At 37.8% G+C, this 23,458-nt stretch overlaps 2 protein-coding genes across 2 annotated transcripts in view; one reads left to right on the forward strand and one right to left on the reverse strand.

Annotated features, from left to right (window-relative positions):
• Nucleotides 1-3,528: 3,528 nt before the first annotated feature.
• On the reverse strand, nucleotides 3,529-8,269 carry LOC121428764 (probable palmitoyltransferase ZDHHC24). The gene is made up of 2 exons (XM_041625582.1): nucleotides 8,182-8,269; nucleotides 3,529-4,579 (listed from the first exon to the last, which is right to left on the reverse strand). The coding sequence occupies exon 2, from the start codon at nucleotides 4,513-4,515 to the stop codon at nucleotides 3,664-3,666; it is 852 nt and encodes a 283-aa protein (XP_041481516.1). The 5' UTR covers nucleotides 4,516-4,579; nucleotides 8,182-8,269; the 3' UTR covers nucleotides 3,529-3,663.
• A 41-nt stretch (nucleotides 8,270-8,310) lies between these two features.
• LOC121429022 (coiled-coil alpha-helical rod protein 1-like) overlaps nucleotides 8,311-23,458 on the forward strand; it is a 31,346-nt gene continuing 16,198 nt past the window's right edge. Inside the window, exons 1-8 of the mRNA XM_041625918.1 lie at nucleotides 8,311-8,406; nucleotides 13,255-13,381; nucleotides 14,359-14,395; nucleotides 14,809-15,219; nucleotides 15,663-15,850; nucleotides 16,456-16,591; nucleotides 18,713-18,820; nucleotides 20,757-20,815. Coding sequence (XP_041481852.1) covers nucleotides 8,346-8,406; nucleotides 13,255-13,381; nucleotides 14,359-14,395; nucleotides 14,809-15,219; nucleotides 15,663-15,850; nucleotides 16,456-16,591; nucleotides 18,713-18,820; nucleotides 20,757-20,815 — 1,127 coding nt within the window. The 5' untranslated portion in view covers nucleotides 8,311-8,345. The remainder of the gene's footprint in view (nucleotides 8,407-13,254; nucleotides 13,382-14,358; nucleotides 14,396-14,808; nucleotides 15,220-15,662; nucleotides 15,851-16,455; nucleotides 16,592-18,712; nucleotides 18,821-20,756; nucleotides 20,816-23,458) is intronic.

Genomic DNA, 23,458 nt, shown 5'->3' on the forward strand with positions numbered 1-23,458 from the left:
ATTCAAGTTTCTCCTAGGTCAACAAATTTCCTGGGTGCCAACAGATTTGACCTAAGGAGGGTCACCTCATAACCTGCAGCATGATTGCTGATGTGGTTTACGGTACACCATGTGGAGTGTTATAGAAACAGTGGATAGAAGAAGAGAAGTGGATAGGCGAGAAAGTGGAGATTTGAGAATAGAGTATTCTTTCTTGAAAATAGTCCTGAAAAGGACTGTAAACCAGAAGGAATGTTGAGTGAGAACAGCTTGAGTAAAGACGGACAGTCAACCTGTCCGAAACGTCGAGTCTCTCTACTACTCATCATCTCTACTCGCCGACTCAAGCCAGCATCTCCTCATCAGCTCTACTACTCAAGCTGTTCTCACTCAACATTCCTTCTGGTTTACAGTCCTTTTCAGGACTATTTTCAAGAAAGAATACTCTATTCTCAAATCTCCACTTTCTCGCCTATCCACTTCTTCTCTTCTTCTATCCACTGTTTCTATAACACTCCACATGGTGTACCGTAAACCACATCAGCAAATGTACATGCCACCATGCAAACCTTCAAACAACATCTGCAGCAATATGTTTACACTGAAAAGTCAACTCAGGTCAAATAATCTTTGGGTTCTAACCTACAAACAGCACACCCAATGTTCATTGCATAAGTAATTTTGGATCAAATGCTTTTATATAAAAGACTATCTATACAAAATAAACGGTTTTGAGAGATATATATATATTTTAGAGTAAATTGCAATAAATCAGAGGAGATGTTCAGTGAATGGTATGGTACTGTCTTCATTAATTTTCATGGCAATTGTATCAATGTATTAAACCAGAAATAAATAAATAAAATAATAGGCTTACATCCCATTGTACTACATGTAATGTCAACAGAAATCTGAAACTAGTCCTTATTGCATATGTTTCTATAATACTTACCTATACAATTTATTTTGTAGGTCTCCCACTCTTTACATATGTATGTATAAATATACTTGCATGAATTCTGACAATATCAAAATTTAAGTGAAATGTCTGCTTTTATTTTTGTGCATACCATAGTATCTGCCAGCAAAGTAGTAAGCAAGAGTCAGTCCACCATCTATTCTAAACAAGAATTTATCCTGCATTTGCAATTGAATAAGGTGGGTTTAATTGCATATAAACTTATCTCCACACCATGGAATTACTAATCTACTTTCACAAATTTCATCCCAATAGGTTTGTTGAAATTGGATTCTTATTGCATATAGAATCATATTTTTCCTCCTCTAATTTCAACTAACATATGTGCAGCACCAAAAAAATCTAATACGTTTTAATAGACTGTTTTTTGTTCTTTGTCCAATTGGGTACCTACATGTATATAATGTACAAACTGTCTACCTAATGTATCAAACTAATCTTCAGTCAATCTAGAATCTAGATTATTGTTTTTCAATACTTATAATATCAGAAATCTGATAAATTTTTGCACAAACTACATACCTGTATAATCTTGTACAACTACAACAGCTTTGGCAAGTCTCTTGTACATGGAAATAATTGACATTGAAATATATCGAAGAATACAAGCATAGCAGACACAATGGAGCTCCTCATACTTGTGCACTTTACCCCATCTGCACAAAAGGTTTTGATTTACCATTCAGTACATGTATATCCGACTCAGTGGAGGCATGTTGGGAAATTAATAGTAACGTGCCAATGTCGATCTGGCACTGCACAGTGGCTACCGGGCCTACGATTAACTGGGCAAAACAAATATTTAGAGCACTTTTTATTTCAAACAATAAAATATGGATTTTCTGAACAAAAAAAAATCTATTAGAATCCTATTAAACTCTATGCCCTCTCAGATAATAAGACTGGACCAAATGTTGCAGGAGAGAATGTCATGTCACCCTAAGAGAAGGAGCCCTTCTACATGTATAAGACATCACACTGAATCGAGGCAAAAAAGAACATTATGTCTACATTCCAATATTATCATGGTATAATCACTACTGAATTATCAAAATCTGAACATATTGGTACATTCTAAATATCAAATTCTGTGTAAATTCAATAAGACAGCTGCAAATCAAGAATACTGTTTTATCTATGTCCAAGGTATATATGGAAACCAAAAGAAGCACAATTACATGTATTACTATTTAAAAAAATATGAAATACTGATAATTCAATTGTAAATAATGATTAGGAAGATGATAGTAATAAACAATGAGATAAATTCAAAGTCAGTGACACATCTTTCATGCAAGAATTTCCCATCTCTATGATTTCATCATTGCATTATGTACAATTTTCCCATGTAATGTTCATGTTAACTTTGTATGTGCCTCGTTTTTTTTTTTTTGTGATGAATGGAATAAATGCTATCAAATCTAATCTAAATATCAAATTCTGTATAAATTCAATAAGCCAGCTGAAAATCTAATCTAAATCTTGTGTGGAAGCGCCGTGGTGTAGCGGTTCTGACTTTCGCCCTGTAATCAGAGGGTCGTGTGTTCGAATCCCACCATGGCCTAGCGTCCTTTGGCAAGGCGTTAATCCACACTTTGCCACTCTCGACCCAGGTGTTAAATGGGTACCCGGTAGGATGTGAAAGCCTATATGTAGTATGCCTAGCAATTGAGTCTTGGAACTCTTGTTGGAATGCTCCCCAGGGAGTGGAGAAGGTGCATACATTGTATGCGGGCATGCAAGGATCCGATGACCGGGGTAATAATATATCTGTAAAGCGCTTAGAGACGTTGTTCCGATGTATTATGCGCTATACGTGTATAAATGCGGATTATTATTATTAATCTAATAGCTACATTATCTGCAGGCAAATTAATGCTAAGGAATGACATCAAGAAAGATATATTGGTCCTTTGAACCTGCCTACAAAGGGACCCTAGTGTCCTTCATGAATGGCAGTTTCCTTGATTGCTTTGTCTACTGTTCCATATGGGAATCCTATTCAAAAGATCGAAAGTGGCTCTGAATTTAGGCAAGGTGCATATCAAAAACAAAAAATGATATTTTGATGATGAATAACGATTTAGTAGTGTGAATAGCTGAGATGTCAAGCATTGTCCCACTGGTGTAAATTCAAGCAGTGAACCTACTGACCGAGGGGGGGGGGGGAGGGGGGGTGGACTGGTATTTTATCCCCCCCAATGTGAATGGTATGGCTTCATGAAGTTCATGTAATACACCAATACGGGTCTTTGCTTTTCTAACATCACAAATTTCAATGTCATAATATTGAGAAGGTATTTACCAGTATTAACATGTACCACCACATTTCCCTGATCCTGGTTTACACCTCTCTGCCTACAACTTTGTAATCTATGCTTTCACATGAAAGATGAGGAGGCAAGAGCCGCACAATATAATTTGCCAAGTTCTGTAAATGTACACAAAGTTAATTGCACAGTGATGCTGATATTACATCATCAAGTATTATCATCAATAATACATTTTAAGTATGAGTTGAGTGAAATTTCATGTTATTATAAGTAGTAGGAATTCGACAAATTAATGAATACTGACGGAACGTTATATGATTTGTATGCAATAAATACAAATGGTGATTCATAAATATAAGAAACAATCATTGCATGTGAATTAAAGTTAAAAGTTCTTCTGTCACTGTAGAATGAAATGAAATGTCAGGTTTGTCATATATCTTTCACATTCTCCAAATTTTTTTCTCTCTTCACAAAATGGATGCCATCCCCTGGCAGTGGGGATGAGATCCACGGCCACAACCAAATCAGGTACCATCTGGTCCCGAAGACGTCCAGCAGGTTCTGACACCAACCCCGGTTGTACCGACGGATCCCTTTCCGCCATTCTCTGGTGGTCTGCCCTCGAAGGATGAGCGCCAAATGGTAGTAGATCATTCCCAACGATAACATGAGGCAAATAACACAGGTGCTACACTGGAGGCAAGTTAGGAAGGAGAGAGACTGCGTGAAACCAAAGACCCATCCAATGACGGGTGCGAAGAACGTAATGACCACTCGCCAATTGAGGCTGTTGAGCATCTCGTACGTGAACTCGATGTTCAGGTAGTTGGCGTAGAGGGCGCCGAGCGCAAAGTACACCAGCATCATCATGAAGTAGCGCTGGTTGTTGTGTCCTACGCATTTTCCGGTGTACAGGCAATGGTGGTCACGCTTCAGGACACAGATGTTGCAGATGAAGCAGTGGGATGACCGAGGGGGGCTGTTGATCATGCAGGTCGGGCAGTAGGTCCAGTCCGGTTTTAGAACCGACGGGAGAATATTTGGTCCCGATGTCAAGTCGGTGGCAATGCTCAGGTAGAAGTTGCCGATGAAGTTGAAGAAGAGGAAGAGGCCGATTGATAAATGGACGTTGTAACTCCGGGAGAATGGCTCAAAGAGGGTTGGGAAAACCACGTATAACTCAAAGAAAATCTCAATTACCAGCTCCAGCAGAACAAAGGCCACAGGAATCCTGTCACCAGTTCTCTTTGGTATAAGTACGTCCCATTTTATCACGGCCATGATATTCCTGAAGCATGGATAGGTGATTCAGTCGAATTTGGAGCTCATCTGACCTCTGGGGTTTCTAAGAAAATGTGGAAAATGAAAAGGAGAAGTCCAATAGTCAATAGACCAATTACAACAATTCAGATACACTGACCTAAAAGTAAATTTGAATTTCAGATAGTAAGCATCACTTAAAATCTTCTCCTTCTTCACCACAAACTTATTGTAACGGTGTACATCAGTTGAATGTAAAGTGTTGGCACTAGTACAATTTGCATTCCACTCAGATTTTCAGGGTTGAGGTTCAAATTTCATTTAAGCCTTACAATTAAGTAAAACATGTTAAATATTAGAGTTCAGTGGCTGGAACTTCTTGCATGCAAAGTGGTTCTAGCATTGAATAATTAATACCACAGCCTTGATTGGCATTCAATTTTCAAACTAAAACACAGTCAGGGCAGTAGGCACTTGAATGTCAGAGGTTCAGCAAGTGTGACCAAAGTCGGGAAGAAATTATGGTTCCCCTGTTGGCAACTTGATCTTGGCACAAGACAGAACCTACCCAGTAATAGTATCCACAGTGGATTATTTAGGATATTTTTTTTACTTATTTTTTTAGGATATATTTCATGTACTGACATAGTTTGTATCAATGTTCTGTTTAATTGAAGTGCAACGCTTGTTTTGTATATTTTGATTGTTTTTGTGACGAATAAAAATTACAAAAATAAAACAAAATAGTATGCACAGTGACTGCTGACAAACTACTACATGCCCCCCCCCCTCCGTCTTATACTTCACCTTTCATTATTTTTCATTTCTGTTACACAATAACAGTTTTCAATAAATCAGGAGCCCGTTTCATAAAGGACTTGCAACTGTTATAACTTTGCCATAATGGGAACTACCATGGTAACAGGGCTCAGCAGCCAATCAGAATCATTTTGTCCCCAAGAAAAAGAGAAAATAAGCCAAAGCAGAAACATTGGCGTGGCCAACCTTAATCTATTTTCACCCCACAGAGCCTCAGAGAGTAGCAGGGTTGTAATAAAAACGTTTTTATTAAAAAAAAAACAAATAAAACGTTTTTTATTGTTTTACATCGTTTTAAAACGTTTTTTCCAACGAATGATGCAATTTTCTGTAAATCAATTAAACTTTACACTAAATATAGCATGATTTAAGCTCTTGATGTTTTAAATAAGAGATGACCACAATTCTGTTAATGAATTTCCAACAGAAGAGTTCATATTTCCCCCAAAATCACTTAATCATGGAAATTGAATGCCTACAAAAAAGAACACTTTTTAAGTAATTCGACATTTTATTCCTAATACATGAACATAGAGACATGTAGTCTCGAGGTATACTGAGTCTTGTTAATCGAGGGGGGGGGGGGAGAAGAATTTGCACAATGGAAGAAATTGACATACATGGGGTTTCAAAGCTTAATTTCATAACCAGTAAATCAATATGCTTTTATTTCAATTGAATCACTTACCGGGTATACCAATTTTAGTGCATGAAATACAAATTCAAATCTATAAATAAAGCCCTTGAACTACCTTTTTTTATAATTCAAGAATTATGATCAAATATATTTAAAAACAATCAGTAGGCCTACAGAATGTTTAACCCTAATAAGACTGGGAGGGGGCTCATTCAGCCCCCCTCCTCGTCATTTTTTTGGTGATAAATCCACTGCTCAATTTTTTTTACCGCGTCACTCACAGACTTTCCTTTTTCGAGTCTCACGCAACTTTTGAGACCAAAATTGCAACCCCCTGGTATGCGGTTCTGAAATTATGCAACATTTTGTAAGTGCATGCAGACCCAAAACTGCTCAAAATGTGAATTTGTGTACAAATCTAATGCAATAGTGTTTTTAGCCATAATTCATAAATGTGCCATTATTTTTCCTTTTACTGATTAAAATCAATTAATTTCACCTTGTTTATGGTCAAAATATAGTCCCTGACTATTTCCATTGAAAAAAACAATAAAATACATCAGAAAATAAATGTGATGTTGAAATTTTTTTTAAAGAACATTTGATCAGATTCCTATAAAGAGCCTGTAAACCAAAAATGATAATTTCAGGGGCATTGTTTAGTTAATAAGAGCAAACTTTTGATATTACGCATAAATTAGCAATGAGATTTATGCAAAATTTGATTTATGGTTTTTTTTAGATTATGCCATGGGTAATGCGTGTGCCAATTTTTGTTGTGATCCCGCGATCGACGGCCGAGATTCTAGGGCCCCCCCTCTCAGTCTTAGGAAACAAAATAGCCCAGTCTATTTATGTTACTGGTAATGTTTTTTTTTTATACATTTTTATATTTATGTACGGATTTTTAAAACTTTCTTATTACTAATAGAATTTTTTGACAATTTTCCAATCATTAACATGTAAAAATAATGATACAGACAAATTTTGGCAAGAACTCACATTGGATTTATACATGAAATCAATTTTTAAGCAATTCAGGATCTGTTAATATGCACTTGTGGTGTATACAATGTATCATATGTAACTGCATACCCATGCATACATCCCAAAATAGTTTTGAACGATATGGCATGGCCCTGTCATGTTTATGGATTTTATCATAGACATTTTTAGGGGGCCATTAAGCTCCCCTGGAATTGTTAGAGTTACGGTTCGCTAGCTGATTATCTTATACTGTTGAAAGTACTTTTCTTCATCTTTATGAAGTGCAAAGTTATACCAACTTTTGTGTGTACCTCAAGAGTATGATGTCAGGTTTACAGAATTTGTAAAATATTATTGTGCTTGTGTAACACTTCCATTTAACTCAAGTACTTCTATTACATGTACATGTATTTTAGCTTATTTTAATAGTGTTTCTTTACCTGTCCAAAAAATGAGAATATTCTTAATATGGATTGATGGGCACAATTGAACAGGGAGAAGAGGAACATGACAAAGCAATGGAGAAAGAATGAATAAAGGGGGAAAGAGAAAGAGGAGTGGTGTTGAAAAAGAGTTTTAGTTAGAAGAAAAAAAATACACCACTTCAGAAATAATAGTATAAAAAAAATCACATCCATGCAAATTTATAACACACAAGTCTATGCGGTGTTTTAAAACACTGTTTTTTTTGTAAAAAAAACGTGTGTTTTAAAACGCGTTTTAAAACATGTTTTAAAACACACCGTTTAAAACGCGCCAACCCTGGAGAGTAGTCACACTCACAGAAAACGTTACATTTGCTCATGAAAACAGTCAACATCTTCAATTCTTGCGAATACTTGTCCATTTGAATTCAGTTCAATCAATGGCAGTGACAGACACCCGCATTCCTTTTCACTCCATCTCTTTCTTCTCCCTCCCAGCCCCCACCCCACCCCCTCCGGTCCCTTTAGTTACTTTTTTTTGACCGAGGTCCGATGAGCGATAGAGCGCTTGATTGAGTCTTTTTGAGAGCTGAGGAATGAGAGTTCATCCAATACTCGCACAAATGACAATTCACAATCATTTGAATACTGAGTTAGGCCTAGTCTGAGTGACACGTATTTTAATACGTGGGGCAATGCTTTGCCTTTAGCCTTTATTTCCAATCAATTCTTTACAAATTTATTGGGGAACATGAATATTAATTTACTCCGATCCGTTCTTAAATCATAGACTTAATTAAATAAAATGAAATGGATTACCTAACCAACTTGTTCAATAACTCAGTCCAATTTATATATCCGTCAAATTCTGATGCATCCTTAATTCCGTGATTGATCCAGTCTTGCACTTTCAATGCGTATATCGCATGCATGATATGCGATATGCAGGCTATAGGCGATGACATGAAGTTGAGAAAGAAACAATGGCGGGCTCTTTGAAAAATCCGGCACATTTCATGAAACCCCCGTCCAACTATGGCGTTGGTATGTATATTAACAACATTATAAACCAGTTCATCATATTTCACGATGTATTTTTTGAATGTTTGCTCGTTGTATGTGAGAAAAGTTCGTGAGCAGCGACTTGGAGCCTGGCCCTGGCTGGGGATGTTGGCCGCCGCTCCGTTTCAGCAGCAATCCAGCGCCCAGCCTCGACCCGCCGCCGGCCGCGCCCCGGCCCGGCTGCGGGCGAGGAAACATTTGAGTTCAGTTCTCTCTCACCTTAGCTTGGGCTTTGCCGCTGGGCCGAGTCGCATGTGCAGTGCACAGTGCTCCAGAACTTAAGGAGGGAGGAGAAGAGAAAAAATGGAGGAAACGAGGAAGAATGAGAAGGGGGGGGGGGAGAAGAGGAATAATGAATATGAGGAGGAGGAGGTCGGAGAAGAAGGGAGAAGAGGAGGAATTCAAGAAGAAGAGTTAGTTAGTTACTCGACTTGAGTTGAACTGAAGTGAAGACAAGCATGACAAGTGAAGGATAGATAGAATGGATGATTTCAAGTACGGTGTTGAAACCTGGTGTTGGTGTTGGGACAACACCAACATCAGCTACAACACCGTACTTGAAATCACGCTGGTGTTGGGATTGACCTCAGAAAATATGACGTATTTCCGGCAGTTTGTGTTGAGCTCTGGTGTTGAATGTCGTCTGCTGGACCGAGCATCACAGCTGGTGTTGACGATCTACGTGCAATTTCCCTATTCTGTATTCACCAACAACCCCCAGGGATTGGGGAAATCGTGATTTCAAGTTGTATAAATTGATATAGTGCTATGAACTATGTTGTGTGTATTCTTTTGAGAACGAAATTTTGATTATATTTTTCTCTATAACGAGTGTGATTGAGGCCCGGGAGGGGGCACTCTGTATGAAATGCATAGTGGGTATGTGCCGCAGAGGGGACCCCCATTTTCACACTCAAATTTTTGTTCCAAGGCATAGCATTTTTGCCTTGTTGAGAAAAAGAGCAAAGAAAGCCGCTCCAAGGCATAGCATTTTCTTCTTATCGAGAAAAAAGAAGAGAGAAATCCGCTCCAAAGCTTCGCATATTTTTCGTTACGCCGCCGATCCGTTGAATGAGCTGCAATTTTGGTGAAAAGTGGCCACAGAGCTCCCCCGGCAGAGGCCGCGCTAGCTGCATCATGCAAGCATGACCGTTCCATAGGGATGCATAGCACTCACACGCTGGCGATCCGTTCCAAGGACCCCCGTTTTCACAAACATTTGTCGTTCCAAAGCCCGTTCCGAGGACTCTCCTTTTTACAATAAGCCCGCTCCAAGGCCCCCGTTTTTTGTCTCGCCCACGGCACACCCCCACCACTTTTTTGGTCGGGGATTGAGGGTGACACTGACTGTCTCTGTACCACTACACGATCAAGATGGCAGCATCGGAGCCCTGTTTCAAGTTTGAGCCACCAGCAGAGGTACTGATGGCATCGCGGAGAGCAACCTCCAGTTACAACAAAGCCCATTAGATTAATTTAACTGGATGAGAGGTAGGGAAATGGCTTTGGTAATTGACACCCAGTATGGACAGCCATCATATTGACCACTTGTTCTAGTATCGTCTTGGGGAGCAGCAGATAATCACAGGTTGAGGTTTCACTGCTATTATAAAGTAAGCCTGAGTCGAATCGATTTTAAAATCGGTGTTTTGATCGATGTCATCGAACACCAGTGCAGATTTTGCAAAATCGGTGCATCGAAAAAAAAAAAAAAAACACGTCGGCCGGCCGATTCGTTTGGTTTACACAATCAATCATCAAAATATCAGTAATGTCCAACTTTACTACTTACTTGATTTCTATTGCCCCCAAAATGAAACCGAATGAGTAATTATGATGCTATATTCACCATTAATTTGAAGTTTATTTCGATCATAGTTCGAGTCTTACTCGTCTGCTCGTGCCGAGATAATTTATGCACGATGAATTCATGAATGGAAGTCATGGCCATCGATCGTGCATGCGCAGTATTGTTCTTTAATCAAACCAGAAAATGGCCGGAAATTGACGCGATCAACGTAAAATAAATCTTGCTTTCATGAACAATATTAAAATCATGACCATAGAACATTATTTAATCGTAATATTTAACAATAATTTGCATATGATAATCATTAATATGAATTTAGAGCTTGATGTGAAACGTTAGTATTTCGTTTCAATTTTCAATGGCGGACATCTCATGACGATCGACTTGACTTGAGTCGAGCTAGTGCACTTGTCTAAAAAAAATAATCATCACGTCAGGATTGATTCTCGAACATTGTCTACATGCAAAAACTCTGTTCAAGTTCGTAATATCACCATATAATAACATTTAACATGACAAAACAGAGAAAATTGCGTTTGATATTTTTTCCCATCAATTTGAAGCTAGTTTGTGCCCATTTTTGGGCTCTGATTTCATGAATGGGAAAATATGTCATACGTCATCAAACACGCATGCGCATTGTGCTTATTTTCTCGGAGCTTGGAGGAGACGTCCAGAGATGGAATAACAATAGAAATAATCCCAGTATTATTTCTTCCATATGAACATAACATACTTTGCTGACATCGTCAATATTCTTAGTATGACCATAAAATCTTGTTAAATCGTAATAATTTAGATGAATTTAGGGCTCGATTCGAAACATTCGTATTTATTTTGATCGCATGCTCATAATTGCGTCTAAAAAACTGGATTGTCATTATTAGGATTAATTCTCGAACATCGTCATAACTCATATTCCACAATCTTTCCTCACAATCGTTATATCAGCATTGAATAGCAATTCAAATGACCATCCAGAGAAAATTACGTATTTATTCCCATAAATTTATTTGGAGCTCATTTTGGATCCAACTACACAATCTCAGGCAAGTTACAGCGCTCTCCGTTGATTGCACTTGTTTGCTGGCGCTGACGCCAAGCACGCCTGTCGTTTCGGGAGAGTGAGTGTACGGAGCTGCGGACGGGGCTGGTGAATGGACTGCGAATGCTAGTCGACCGAAAATCATTCGGATCGACTCTGCGTGATTCATGTCTTTATTATTGTTTCATTTTGAACTTATATGTTGTCATCTGCAAATATCATTGTTGAAGATATTTTGGAAGAATTCTGCTTTGGTCCCCGGCCTTTTTTGTGTGTTTTGTGATCATGGAAAATACAAACGAACTTTGCTCTGTCATCTGCTTGTGCAACGCTCACCCGGCCAACGCCAGCGCATACCGTCAGTGCGTAGTGCATATGCAAAGCGCATCGCATCGACGCAAAAACAAAAGACTAAATTTTCCCCGCCTTCAATATTCGATGCATCGATGTTCGATCGAATTAGAGCTGTCGAACACCGGTTTTCAAAATAATCGATATGACTCAGGCTTATTATAAAGAAAGTTGATATGGAATAATGCACTTAAAAATGTGGATTTTTTTCAAGGTAAGTGAACTTCATTAAAAATAATCAAGTAACCTATTTGAATCCTGCCTTATGTATTTATGGAATCAGAGTTAAAAGTATGTGCCAGATTGCACCATTTAAATTGCAAAATTGTAAAAGCTCCCTACCGTGGAAGGGGGGACACCCCCCTCCCACACCATCCCCCCCCGAGCGCCCGAGGGCCTTGGTCGCTTCGCTCCCTCGCAATGTCTCACTCCAAACTCTTCTCAAAGGTTGGCAGCCCTGGAATAGGGTTAACCTCTTTGTGACAACTGCCCACATTTTTGCTGATGTGGTTTACGGTACACCATGTGGAGTGTTGTAGAAACAGTGGATAGAAGAAGAGAAGAAGTGTATAGGCGAGAAAGTGGAGATTTGAGAGTAGAGTATTCTTTCTTGAAAATAGTCCTGAAAAGGACTGTAAACCAGAAGGAATGTTGAGTGAGAACAGCTTGAGTAGTAGAGCTGATGAGGAGATGCTGGCTTGAGTAGGCGAGTAGAGATGATGAGTAGTAGAGAGACTCGACGTTTCGGACAGGTTGACTGTCCGTCTTCAGGAGTGAGTGTTCGCTCGGCGTGCGTGCGGACGTGGGGGAAAGCTCTAGGCCGGCGGTCACGGCGGGCTGACGTCGTAGGTGGCGCTCTGTGCGTGGGTCGGCGGTTTTGGCGGGAAATGAGTGGGCGTGGATGGTGGCGTGAGTTACGGCGGCGTGTGTGTGTGTCGGCGGTGTGGTAGGTACATCAATGGTGGCGTTCTGTGCGTGTTGGTCGGCGGACTCGTCGGGTAAGCTTCGGCGGGAGTGAGTGGGTGGCCTGGTGTACGGATGAGGTGTTGGGTCGTCGGCGGAGGTTGTAGCGAGGTGTTGGTGGCGGCGGTGTGTGCGTTGGCACAGTTACATTTTGTACGGTGACCACTGATGTTGTTTACGTTTCAGCAGCGCGCACACATGCATATATGCATGCAGCCAGCGCATGAGTAAGTGTGTACCGTATACCATACCATACCCGGTCGGCATGATATGGCATGCATGCTTTGTATTTCGCTGACCCGAGAGAGGTAAAAGGGACTGGGAATTATACTCAGGGCTGCGAAAAGGAATGCCAAAAAGTTACAAATTGTAAAAAAACTTTAAATAATGCGACCAAAATACCACAAACAACCCCTGTCAACAATTTGACAATCTGTGAACGATTTAACCATGTTTAGAAAAAATTCCATCTCCATTGAGTGGAAAACCACAGAGAAAAGCTGCTTCAAACAAACGGAAGGACACACAAGATTAGCCAAATTATAGTAAGGATGCAATGATAGTTAACTTTAATACAATCGCTGACTACATGTACACTGTATGTAATTCCTAATTTTGTAGCATAATTAAAATATATTTTTTTGATGTTTTCTTTTTTTAGGTGGACCATCTTACAAGCTGCTGCCTCCATCAGCCCTAACAATCCCAGCCAAAACAGCGCCCAAGGTCACTGGGGTCTCAGGAGAACCAACAACTTCTCCAAAGAAAGCTAGAAAACAGTCCCCTCGGTAAGATCATAACATCGATGTCTTTTATTCTTGGCTTGTTAGAGATTGTACTTATAATAAACAGCTGTAGAGATTAATGATTTTTTTTATTGATTCGACATGCAAAGTTGATTCATTCTCAACAATTGAATAAGTCAGTATGTGTTCTGAAATTCATTGTTTCCACTAAAAGTATTAGACTTGTTGTTTTGTGCATTATTTCTTTACAATAAATATACAACAACGGGATAGCACAGCCATGAGGAAAATGTTATTGTGAGCTATCAATTTCTTTCCATAATATTGCGGAAGAGAGTCATTTGTGTTCTACCACCCCAAAACCATCATGTATAAGATACCCAAACTTAGTTTTTGAGATTTTAATTGAGCATGAATAAGCACACTTGAAATTTTTTTTAAATGAAATATATCTTGTCAAAATTGATCAACAACAATAACCCACACAGAGGACTTCATTGAATGTAAAAGAAATTTACTGAGAGCCCCAAAGAATAAGGAGAAAAAAAGGTTTTTCAAGTTTGGGGTCTATCAAGCATGAGATGTGCAGTTTCAACTTTGCGCACACTGCAATCTTAGTGAAACTCCCCAGAAGTCCAGAAAAAATGGTATTAAAAACACTTTTCTTTTGTTTAATTACATAAATTCAAATTTTGAAAGTATGAAGAAGAATATTTACAGGAAACCTTTTCTGGTGACTTATTGTTGGTTTGGGGGTGGCTGGTCACATTTGAAATATATAATCAGTTTGATTGCTTTCCACATTCCCTCACATTCATCATATTTCAAATAATACTAGACCAGGCTGAAAATGTGTGCCTATACCCTATAATCACTCAGATTCAGTTTGTTATACCATACACCATTTGATGGTCACTTCATGCCAGATTATCTTCTTTTGAAAATCACAACTTGAAATAAAATACCCTTTAAAACGTTCTTTATTTTATTGATTATTATAAATTTTGTTTATTTTGCAGAAAATCTAATCACCAGTCATCTGCTGCTGCTCAACATGTAAGCTATTTCTTTTATATAGTTTTGTGTATTGTCGTCACAGGGGTGGAAAAGAAAATATTTAAGAAAAAAAAGACCCTCAATTTTGCCATTTTTGATTTCATAAACAAATAGGTAATTTTACCATGATTCAAAATGTTTCTATCCTGGGAACTTAGAATGGCAATATGGTATTCACTTCCCCCATTAGCTAATGAACTACATGAAATTATATTTATATATTGCTTGTTGCTACATCTGTCAAGTCTTCAGGTTGTTGAACAACCTTTATCTAGGAATATAATTTGAATATTTTTTTATGTTTTTGACATACAATTCATGAAATAATAGCATTTAATTATTTTTTTTAGCCAACCTGTCCAGATATAACCAGTCTGGACAACTATATATTTTAATTATTTGTAATCACTTAGGAGAAGGAGACTCAAGCCACCCTGCAACCGACAACACCGCCTGTTGTACCCCATGGAGATAGTGGCAATCCTCCTAGTTACCCTTTATACCAGTACCACCACCACCAGCTACACCCTCAGGGACAACACCCCACCCAACCCTACCGCCATCCTCCCCCACCACCACCCAGCCACCCTGGACCAGACCCACACCACCTCTTGGAACTCCAGCGCCAGACCGAGATGATCGTCAGCCGCCAGGCCGCGGACATCGCGCGGCTCAAGACGGAGCTGTCCACCCAGGAGGCCCAGCACTCGGCGGAGCTCGCCAGGAGCAAGGCCGGTAGCAGGGAGTCCAGGGTGGGGCTGGAGGAGGAGATCTTGAGATTGAAGGAGGAGATGAAGAGAAGTGAGACCAGCCACAAACAACAGGTCAGTGCGGCATGCAGAACAATTGTTCTTATATTATACCCACAATAACATAAATGAGATTAACATGGCTTTCATACATGTATGTAATGATTCGTATTTATCTGCAAACATATCTATGTCTAATGTGATAGGTATTCAATGCAACACTTTTGTATTAAATTTTATTAAAATTACCATAATAGTTAAACCAAACTAACATATTTTTTTAATCATATGAAAAATTACCCTAATTATTGCAAAATGTAGATTTCATTATTGTTTCATGTTTAGAATTTTATACAATTGTTGTTTTATTATGTTTTCACACATTTACAAACTATATAAATTTCCATGTTATGAGCATATAGTACTTACACATCATACAGTGAAACTGTCTTTGATGTTTTTCCATTTAACTGAAGACAAACTCCTTTCTTGTATTCTGCTACTAAATATTTGTGTAGGCAAGCCATATGGTAGAGGAGCATCGCAAGGAAACCAGTCATATGGCAGATAAAATGAGGAAAATTACAGAAGATCTCCAAAGGATAAGAGAAGAATCAGATGGCAAGATTGCCAATTTAACGAGCCGTCTCGCTGCAGAGAAGGAATCAAGTAGTAATGAAAAAGATCAGCTGCAATGTGATATCAGGTAGGGCAATGATGTTGATTATGAAGAATTTAAATCTGGGATAAGAATGTATGGAAATTATTGGAAGTGAATAGAGAACTCTCATAATATGAGTCCATCATCATTAATTATAAATTAGAATTGTGTTTGTATGAAATATTGTCTTGGGTACTTTTAATACTGAAGGGAGAAAAAAAAAGACAATTGTCCCAGACTTTTGTAAATTTTATTTTATTGACCTATGGTAATACAGTAAATGACATTCTTTTTCAACTTTTTCTTCCTTCATTTAGAATTTGTGTTTTTATACAATAAATCACATTTTTCAGTTACATGTAGGTAAATACGTTTTTGAAAAAGAAAATCAACCTTGAATGGTATTCATGTCTAAGAGATTGGAGAGGCCTTGTTGGTCAGTTAGTTTGTCAAAGGAGATTAATTATTTCTGGAGGTACATGTGTTGCCATTATTGTCTTAAAATTAGCAAGAAGACATTTTCATGGAATTCCCAAAAATTTGATTAACCGATTGCCTACTGAATTAGATGGTCCCTTTACAAAGGCTATGAAGATAAAGGAGTTCAGTAGTCAATTTTCTACATCTTTCTTTGTTGAATCCTATTACAGGCAGAAACAGGAAGAAATCTCCCATCTTACAACTCAAGTTGCTCAACTGAAGGCTTACATAGGCGATGCTCTCCCGAGCAGCAAGACCTCGGCTCAGTGGAACATCGAAAAACAAAACTATGACAAGACAATAAAGGTATACGCGAAGATTACATTCCATCTTTGCGCATGGCAGTTCAAGTAATCAATTGTGTTTAATTAAATAACTTCAAAAGCTTCCCATGGGCTACAATGCCCGAGCCAAGTGTCTTAATCATAAAATTTCAAGTTATAACAGCTTTAAAGGAGAATGAAACCTTTGAAAGCTTGTGTGAAAACAGAAAAATCAAAGAAACAGATCAACAAAAGTTTGAGAAAAATCAGACAAATAATCATAATAATAACATTAATAATCATAAATAATAACAAAAGTTATAACTTTCTCATAATTTGTCCGATCTTCCTCAAACTATCTTTGCTCTTTTTCTTTGATTTTTCTGCTTCGACACAAGCCTATTTATTCAAAAGGTTTCATTCTCCTGTAAAGCTTGACATTTCCCAAATGTCTCCTTGTACTAGATTATAAGGGGAAGGGGGGGTTCTTATTTTTATTTGGCAACCAGTCAATTTGACTATTTCCGCCATAATATATGTTATATTATATTATTAACGTTTGTTTTCTTAAAATTGAAAAAAGTAAAATTCAAATATTTATTTCTTTTTTCCTTTCTTTTTTCTCTTCTATGTTTTTTTTCTGTCCTGTCTTTTTTGTCTCACCTGCGAAGCAAAGTGAGACTATAGGCGCCGCTTTGGGTACGGCGGCGGCGTCAACATCAAATCTTAACCTGAGGTTAAGTTTTTGAAATGACGTCATAACTTAAAAAGTATATGGACCTAGTTAATAAAACTTGGCCATAAGGTTAATCAAGTATTACTGAACATCCTATTAGAGTTTCATGTCACATGACCAAGGTCAAAGGTCATTTAGGGTCAATGAACTTAGACCATGTTGGAGGAATCAACATCGAAATCTTAACCTGAGGTTAAGTTTTTGAAATGTCATCATAACTTAGAAAATATATGGACCTAGTTCATGAAACTTGGACATAAGGTTAATCAAGTATCACTGAACATCCTGCATGAGTTTCATGTCACATGACCAAGGTCAAAGGTCATTTAGGGTCAATGAACTTTGGCCGAATTGGGGATATTTGTTGAATTCCCATCATAACTTTGAAAGTTTATGGATCTGATTCATGAAACTTGGACATAATAGTAATCAAGCATCACTGAAAATTTTGTGCAAGTTTCAGGTCTCATGATTAAGGTCAGAGGTCATTTAGGGTCAATGAACTTTGGCCGAATCCGGGGTATCTGTTGAATTACCATCATAACTTTGAAAGTTTATTGGTCTAGTTTATTAAACTTGGACATTAGAGTAATCAAGTATCACTGAACATCCTGTGCGCGTTTCAGGTCACATGACCAAGGTCAAAGGTCAATGAACTTTGGCCGAATTGGGTGTATCTGTTGAATTACCATCATAACTTTGAAAGTTTATGGATCTGATTCATGAAACTTGTACACAAGAGTAATCAAGTATCACTGAACATCCTGTTCAAGTTTCAGGTCACATGATCAAGGTCAAAGGTCATGTAAGATCAATGAACTTTGGCCATGTTGGGGTTTTTTGTTGAATAACCATCATATCTCTGTACGTTTATTGGTCTAGTTCATAAAAAGTGGACATAAGAGTAACCATGTATCACTGAACATCTTGTGCGAGTTAGAGTAGTATTCAAAGTCAGCACTTCTGCTATATTGAACCGCGTGATGCAGGTGAGACGGCCAGAGGCATTCCACTTGTTTTTTTTTTATTAGGATATCTACTAGGATTTAGAGTTGAGTAGGTGAGTATAAAATTAAAACCAGGGCTATTGCTAAAAATATGTTATATAGCCCTACTAGTATGCAAGCAGGATGGAGATGACAGAGAAAGAAATTAGGAAAATCACAGCTCCAATCCTACACCCGTACCGGAGTATGGGGAAGTTCACCCTGAAAATAGTTTGTTTAAAGATTAAATAGGAACAATAAAGAAAAATTAAGGTGAAGGCTTGATGAAAATCTGTCAACGAGTAAAGGGGGCTATGATTTTTTTTTATTTTCTATTTTGTGACGCCACAGATGAGTACCTCCTCCATATTCTTTGTGTGTTGTGAATTTCCCAAAATTCATTTTTTTTTTTTTTTTACTTTCCATTGTGTTTTACACTTAGCTATTGGAGGATGAGAGAGAGAATATCCAAACAACTGCGGACATGCTGAATGTAAGACTATCGTCGATGAACGAGATCATGGCCATTCAAGAGAAAGAGATGGCACAGGTATGCAATTCAATTCAATGAAATGGTATGTTCTGCAATGAAATTCAATACATTATATACAGTAAAAAACAGATTATTCATGACCCTCGCTGGCGTAAATCCGTGTTGATGGGTGGGGGGGATGACTGAAATATTTTGGTATTTTTTTGCAATCATGCTTTTAGATATGCAAGGAATTGTCACTGATATGTCCACAGTGGCGTACCGTGGTCACGGAATGGGGGGGGCACCAGCAAAAATTTTTAATCACTGTGAGCGCATTCAGTTGCCAGTTAATCTGACCTAATAGAGACATTTTAAGGACATTGTCATTAAACGGATATGTATCATACTGATCAAATAATGTGAGCGCAAAGCGGGAACTGAAATTTTTTTTATATTCACACCTAAAAAGGGACATTATAATCAAATTTTTGTAATCATGATAGGTACCTGTCTCGCTAAACAATGTTATAATAAGGACATAAGTATTTCGTTTGAAAATGGTGAACTGGCTCTTTATTTGCATTTTATGATTCAATAATATTGTTTTATTTGTTAAGCGGTATTTCAGGAAGAATTTTGACCAATATTAAAACAATTATGTCTTGTGATTTTTTTTTCATTTCTTTTACAAAAAGTGGGGGATGTTTGTACAGGCCATCACCCTCTCCTCGAAAAAAGGGGGGGATATATCCCCCCCCCCCCGGATTTACGCCAGTTCATGTACACAATAAAATATCCAAAGTACATCAATAGGCAACACTAAAACAAAGAAACAAACTAATCATACAGGTACATGGGAGAAGTTTTGGTAAGCTTGATATAAGAAAATTTATACATTTCTTAAAAGTAATACTGTAAAGCTATTCAAATTATAGTAGGATTGAATGTACAGAATTACAAAGTAAATAAAGTACAATTTGAAAAAAAGTGATAATTGGGTTTAAATAGAATCAAAATGGAGACTTAGAAATTGTGAATTTTATATAATTTTGAGACTGAATATGTTGTCCTTATTAATGTCATCTCTGTTGGTTTCCAATTTCAATTTGAATTCCGCTTTTAAATACATCTACTGCCATGAGGACTTTGCTGTGACACGTGTCACAACTCACATCAATATAGTTCAAGTGCCATGGACATTTTGCATTTAATTTGTCAGTGTGGTAATTCAACTCCAATATAAAATTTTTGCCTCAGATAAATGCTACATAGGACTGCTTTTATTTTTGTTTGCAGCAATATATACAAATAGTCCCAGTGTATATTGAATAAATCCAATGGTTTATTTCATTTATACCATCATGGAATGGCACCAAAATATCTACAAGACCTTGTCAGGCTTTATACACCAGCTCGTAGCCTAAGATCATCACACCAGCAACTTCTTAAGACTCCCAAGACACGTGTAGCATATGGTGCGTGAGCTTTCTCTGCCTCAGCACCTTCTCTCTAGAATGATTTGTTGTTGAATTTTAGAATTATACCGTCACTGGAGACCTTTAAATCTAAACTGAATTCTTATCTTTTCTAACAAAGTATTGGTTATTGGCACTTTGACACTCATCCAAACTTTCTCATTCTTTCTTTTCTTGTGCACCTCGGTATAGAATATTTCTAGATAGATAGTGTCACCTTCCTGTTCTTGAGGAGGCGCGATAGCTCAGTTGGCAGAGCGGGGGATTCATATTCCGGTGACCCGGGTTCGATTCCCACTTGTTGCGCTAGTGCCCTTTGGTAAGGCATTAATCCTCAGTACCAGGTCCTTCGGAGAGGACCTTAAGCCGTCGGTCCTCTGGTTGCTTGCTTACAAGCATTCATGCTTTCTTAGCAATCGGGTAAAAAAAAAATCACAACCGATAGATGGTGCTATATAAATGCCTATTATTGTTATTATAAAAAAACTATATGCTACTCAAAATTATTATTTTTTTAATGCCATGTTCAATAACAGGCAAAGGAAATGGAGCATGACATGACGAGCAAACATACTGGAGAAATCCTGCTAAACAAGTGAGTATCGCCCCGTTTTCAATTCATTGATTCTTTAAGTGAATATTGACATTTTAGCACCTTTCCTCTTTTTTTTGGGAGGGGGGAGGAGGGCTTTGAAATCTTGGCCATCAAATGCGTAATCATGCCATACTGCCAAAAGTTGGCGACCGGAAAGTTGTATACTTATTCTAGTTAATTATGCTATTTCGGCTCAATATGTATAAATACTTTTTCATATGTATAAATACTTTTTCGCGAGAGCGATCGCGCGCTACATGCGCGCCTTAATCCATTTTTGGTAGCGCGATTAATAGCGCGCCTCGCGATCGTTGACCTGCGCGGAAATGCCTAAAGTCGCCCTCGAAATCACCCAAAATCATGCTTATTGCCGAGTGAATAACAACTCAATATGCTCGAGCTCCTCTTACCATTTAAAAATCATCCAAAATCCAACACTCAAAGTCATGAATAATCCTTAAAAATAGCAAGTAGCGCAGTTTCAAATTCCGACGTTGCGTTATTTTTTCTGTAATACGTATTTCCATACACATGGTACCAAGTACGGAAAAAAAATCAATGCAACGGTCGGGAAACAGTTGCATGTATAGGGGTCCATTATGACTACCACTATGTGCAATTTCGAATGCACATGTTTCCCCTACAGATATCACGATTCTGTGATTAAATAATTCGAATTACCGGTACACAGGAAATAAATCCCTGGGACTTGTAACCTAGCATTGGTGAGTTGTCATTCGGCTTTGCTTTTCAAAACGGCTTATTAACTTCCAAAATAAGTTACCTTATTTATTAATTATAACTAAAAAATCATTTATTTTCTTTTTCTAGGGGATGAGGTATTATATCAGACAATAAATCATCAAACAAAGCTCCATCTATTTTACAAGGCTGGCTGGCAGCAGGCTCACGCATTGGTGCTTTTACTAGCTAGCCAGTTAGAGCTCTGTCTCTGCCAGAGCTCTGGAGGACAATTCACTCAGTAAAGGCCTCAATGATGGTGATTTTCTGTTTCAGACAGAGTTTACATTTCATGAATATTATTCAAAACTGCCAATAAAGTTTGATGATTTCTTCATTGTCATGTATATTTAAGTTCTTAATGAATACATTCTCACCGAATTTAGACTCCCCAATAGAGAAATGAAATTTTCATGGAGATCTGCGTTTTCAAAGAACTTCAGGAAAAGTTAGGGGATGTGGGCCTTTATTACATGTACATGGCTGAGTACAGGGTATTGTACTGGAATAGATGGAGTAGAAATTAGATATTGAATTCATTTATATCCAAGTCCAACTCACAGTCACACACACACGTACTCACCCACACACACCCACATCCAAGATTCTAAGCATGAAAAATAACTTTAAAAATCATACAATATTGAACAAAAAGTAATAATTCATTAATAAGTGAACAGGTATATCCAAGTCCAACTCACAGTCACACACGCACTCACCCACATCCAAGATTCTAAGCATGAAAAATAACTTTAAAAATCATACAATATTGAACAAAAAGTAATAATTCATTAATAAGTGAACAGGTATTCCTCAAAATACAAAAAAGTAGCATTTAAAAAGAGCCCCCGAAATGCAAAAAGTAGCCCCCGAAATTTGCCAAAAAAATTTAAAATGGAGCCCCTGAAAAAAAAATTGTTAGTGACTTAACTTTAAGCCAAAGTCAAAACCTAACTCAAACAGGTTTTGATAACACACAATCTAATTACAAAACATTGTAAAACAATTACAAATACTTCCTTTGGTTGTTGATTGTAACTTTATAGTACATACATTTCCTCCATCTGTTTTGTTAATTGGACAAAAAGCTCCCCTTGTATGTTGAAGAAGAGCTTTTTGCAGTGCTCCTCTACCGCTCTCCTTAAAAGATCTAGGAGAGCTATTTATTGCTCCCCTCATAATTATAAAACTGAGTCCCTGCTTTTTGCTTCCTAAATACTAGACTAAAAGCTCCCTAAATAAAGTACCAAATTTGGTAAGTTTTTGTCTCGCATGCATAGCAGAGCGAGACTATAGGCGTCACTTTTCGGACAGCAGCGGCATCGTCAACATTGAAATCTTAACCAAGGTTAAGTTTTTAAAATGTCACCATAACATAAAAAGTTTATGGATCTAGGTCATGAAACATAGACATAAGGGTAATCAAGTATGAATGATTGTCTGAGGTCACATGATCAATGGTCATTTTGGGTCAATTGACATAATATTTTATTATCATATTAGTGTTTTCTTCTGTGAATAATTATTCAAAGCCAGCACTGTTTTCAAAGCCAGCACTGCTGCTATATCGAATTGCGTAATGCAGGCGAGACTGCCAGAGGTGTTCCACTTGTTTCTTATGTAGAATTCCTTTGTAGTGCTCTTAGCGAGTGAACTTTGGGGAGAAAATGCGATATCAGACCTTGGACCGGTTGCATAAAACTTTTGCCATAAAAAACTCTGGCAAACAAAATTTTTCTATTGAAAGTTACACACAAAAAAACTGTTTTTTAAAGCAAAAGCTTTATGCAACGGGTCCCTGGGGGGTGTTTCACAAAGATGCCTAGTTGCGAGCGGTGTAAAAGGAATGACCACATTGGTCAGATCTTGCCAAGAGGACGCTCACTACCGCGAATTGATCAG

The sequence above is a fragment of the Lytechinus variegatus genome, chromosome 15, assembly GCF_018143015.1.
Source record: "Lytechinus variegatus isolate NC3 chromosome 15, Lvar_3.0, whole genome shotgun sequence".
NCBI classification, from domain to species: Eukaryota; Metazoa; Echinodermata; class Echinoidea; order Temnopleuroida; family Toxopneustidae; genus Lytechinus; species Lytechinus variegatus.